The 2,170-nt window shown below is 37.6% G+C and overlaps 1 protein-coding gene across 1 annotated transcript; it reads right to left on the bottom strand.

The window, feature by feature from the left end:
- Positions 1 to 1,387: 1,387 nt before the first annotated feature.
- LOC111411133 lies at positions 1,388 to 1,738 on the bottom strand. The gene has a single exon (XM_023041694.1). It carries the CDS (start codon positions 1,736 to 1,738, stop codon positions 1,388 to 1,390), a length of 351 nt encoding a protein of 116 aa, XP_022897462.1.
- Between the last annotated feature and the right edge of the window lie 432 nt (positions 1,739 to 2,170).

Raw genomic sequence — 2,170 nt, 5'->3', positions numbered from 1 at the left:
TTCAGCTGGAAAAACATATCGTGATTGGAATGTGCTGGAAGGTATTGAACCCTATGTGAAGGTATTGCCTGCTCTTATGAAAGTGTTGGGAATTTCCAAAAAAGACCCCGATTACAACAAATCTGAATGCAAGCAAATGAAGGTGACCATTGACAGTACCCTGCCTCAGCAGACGAATGGGTAAGTATGTGACCAACTACAGCAGTATAACTTGTAAATTAATTAATTCCAAACATACTATAATGTGTGCTTTTACAGTCATGACTGCGGGGTGTTCGTGATATTGTACGCATTGTATATCCTCCGTGATGGCAGATGTGCTATTCCCCATAAGTTCGATGCTGCAAAATGTAGAATTGATATCGCCTCACTACTCTACAAACACCGAGAACCTTACGTGAAGAAGGCGAGGCAGGCTTTTAAAGGGGAGGGGATTGTAATAGAATGACAAATATGAAAACATTTGTAAATGAGTTTTATACTTCAGTTGGTAGCATTTTATATTTCTCTAAAGCAATGGAGGTGTTTGTACTCAATACTGTCATGTGGATGTGAATATGCTTTTGCAATACATGGGTGCCCTAACCTTCATTTGTTAATATGTTGTTGCAATACATGGATACACAGTTGTGCTTTTGGTATATGATTTATTTTTTAATGTCGTGTGTAAATTAGTTTACATATCAACAATACCAGGTCACAGATTTAAACTCTCATTTGGTGGGAGTTACTTTCGCATGACATATGTCGATAACAGGTCACATGTGATATACATAGCAAGTCACGGATTTTAGCACACATAATATATGATGCAAAGATCAAGTCACAGGTCGAACTGTACCTCAAACATTAGGTCACAGGACCATGTCACAGATTTAGTATTGCTTTTGGTCGGCGTTTCAGTTTGTCATTACATATGTTAATAGCAAGTCACATAGTAAATAACAGGTCACATACCTGGCCACTGATTTGGTTGTGATTTTGGTCACAGTTTTTGTTTGCCATGGCACATGTCAAGAACAGGTTACATATCAATTACAATAGCCTGCCAAGAGTTGATCACAGTACATTTTATTTATGGAATCAGTGACCTGGACATATATTTCTTCTCCACCACGTTTAGGTCACATTTCATGCCTTTAAGTGAATTAATAGTCACAATTCAAATATATTGCTGTGTATAGAATCTATAATCACAAATTTACAAAACTCTATGTTCAACTGAATAAAATGTGCTGATGTACTTCGTTTATCATTTATTACCTTACTATTTAAAAATTATTTGTCAATTGATCAATTGAAACACATGTTTACATGTTGGTATGCTAAAAAGAATTCAAGAATGCGACCAAACTTTGATAAGTATTTATCATGTATTGATTTCCTATCAACCGTTCTTACTTAATGGGACCAAACTTGAGCACCTTCTGCGATTGTGACCATGTGCACCACAACGTCCACATCTTACTTTTGGCTTCCCTTCCCTAGATGATCTCTTCCTCTTCTCAGTAGGTCTTCCAGAACTCCGCTTTTGGTTAGGAGCTAAAACAATTTGGAATTCTACTTCATCGGGCACTCTCCACTCGCCTGGATTTCCAACGGGATATACCGAACTTTCGTAAGCATTTACATATGCTTCCTTTGTGTAATAATAGGAACAGTAAGAATATGCATCCCTTATTGTATGTGCGATTACAGCTAATGCATGTGGACAAGGCATCAAATCGACCTGCAGCATCCTGCAAGTGCATGTACGTTGCTCAACATCAACAACAAATGTGGACCTTTCATCGCTCACGGAGAACACTGTTTGGTTGGAAGGAGAAACCTGTGAGAGTGTAGTAGCACCAATGTTATGTGTTAGTTTAAACTCAAAAAAGAATAGGTCACAGACATTCATATCTCAGTGCACAATGGTATGTTCAGGTCACAGGACTTCATACTCAGGTCACAGGTTTAGCATTAGTAATAAATTATATAGCACGACAAACAAAGTACATAGCGTCACATACGTAAATTAGTGGTCACATGAAATTAATATTTGGACACATAAGCACATACGTACATTCCATGTCACAGACACCTATGATATAATCACATGCATATTTCTGTTTAGTCCACATACACGAACTTCAAGATACCTAAGAACCTTACCCTCAAGTTCCTTAAT

Source organism: Olea europaea, chromosome 15, assembly GCF_002742605.1.
Source record: "Olea europaea var. sylvestris chromosome 15, O_europaea_v1, whole genome shotgun sequence".
Lineage (NCBI taxonomy): Eukaryota > Viridiplantae > Streptophyta > Magnoliopsida > Lamiales > Oleaceae > Olea > Olea europaea.
The sequence above is the reverse complement of the archived record's forward strand: the minus strand, read 5'-3'. Positions and strand labels throughout refer to the sequence as shown.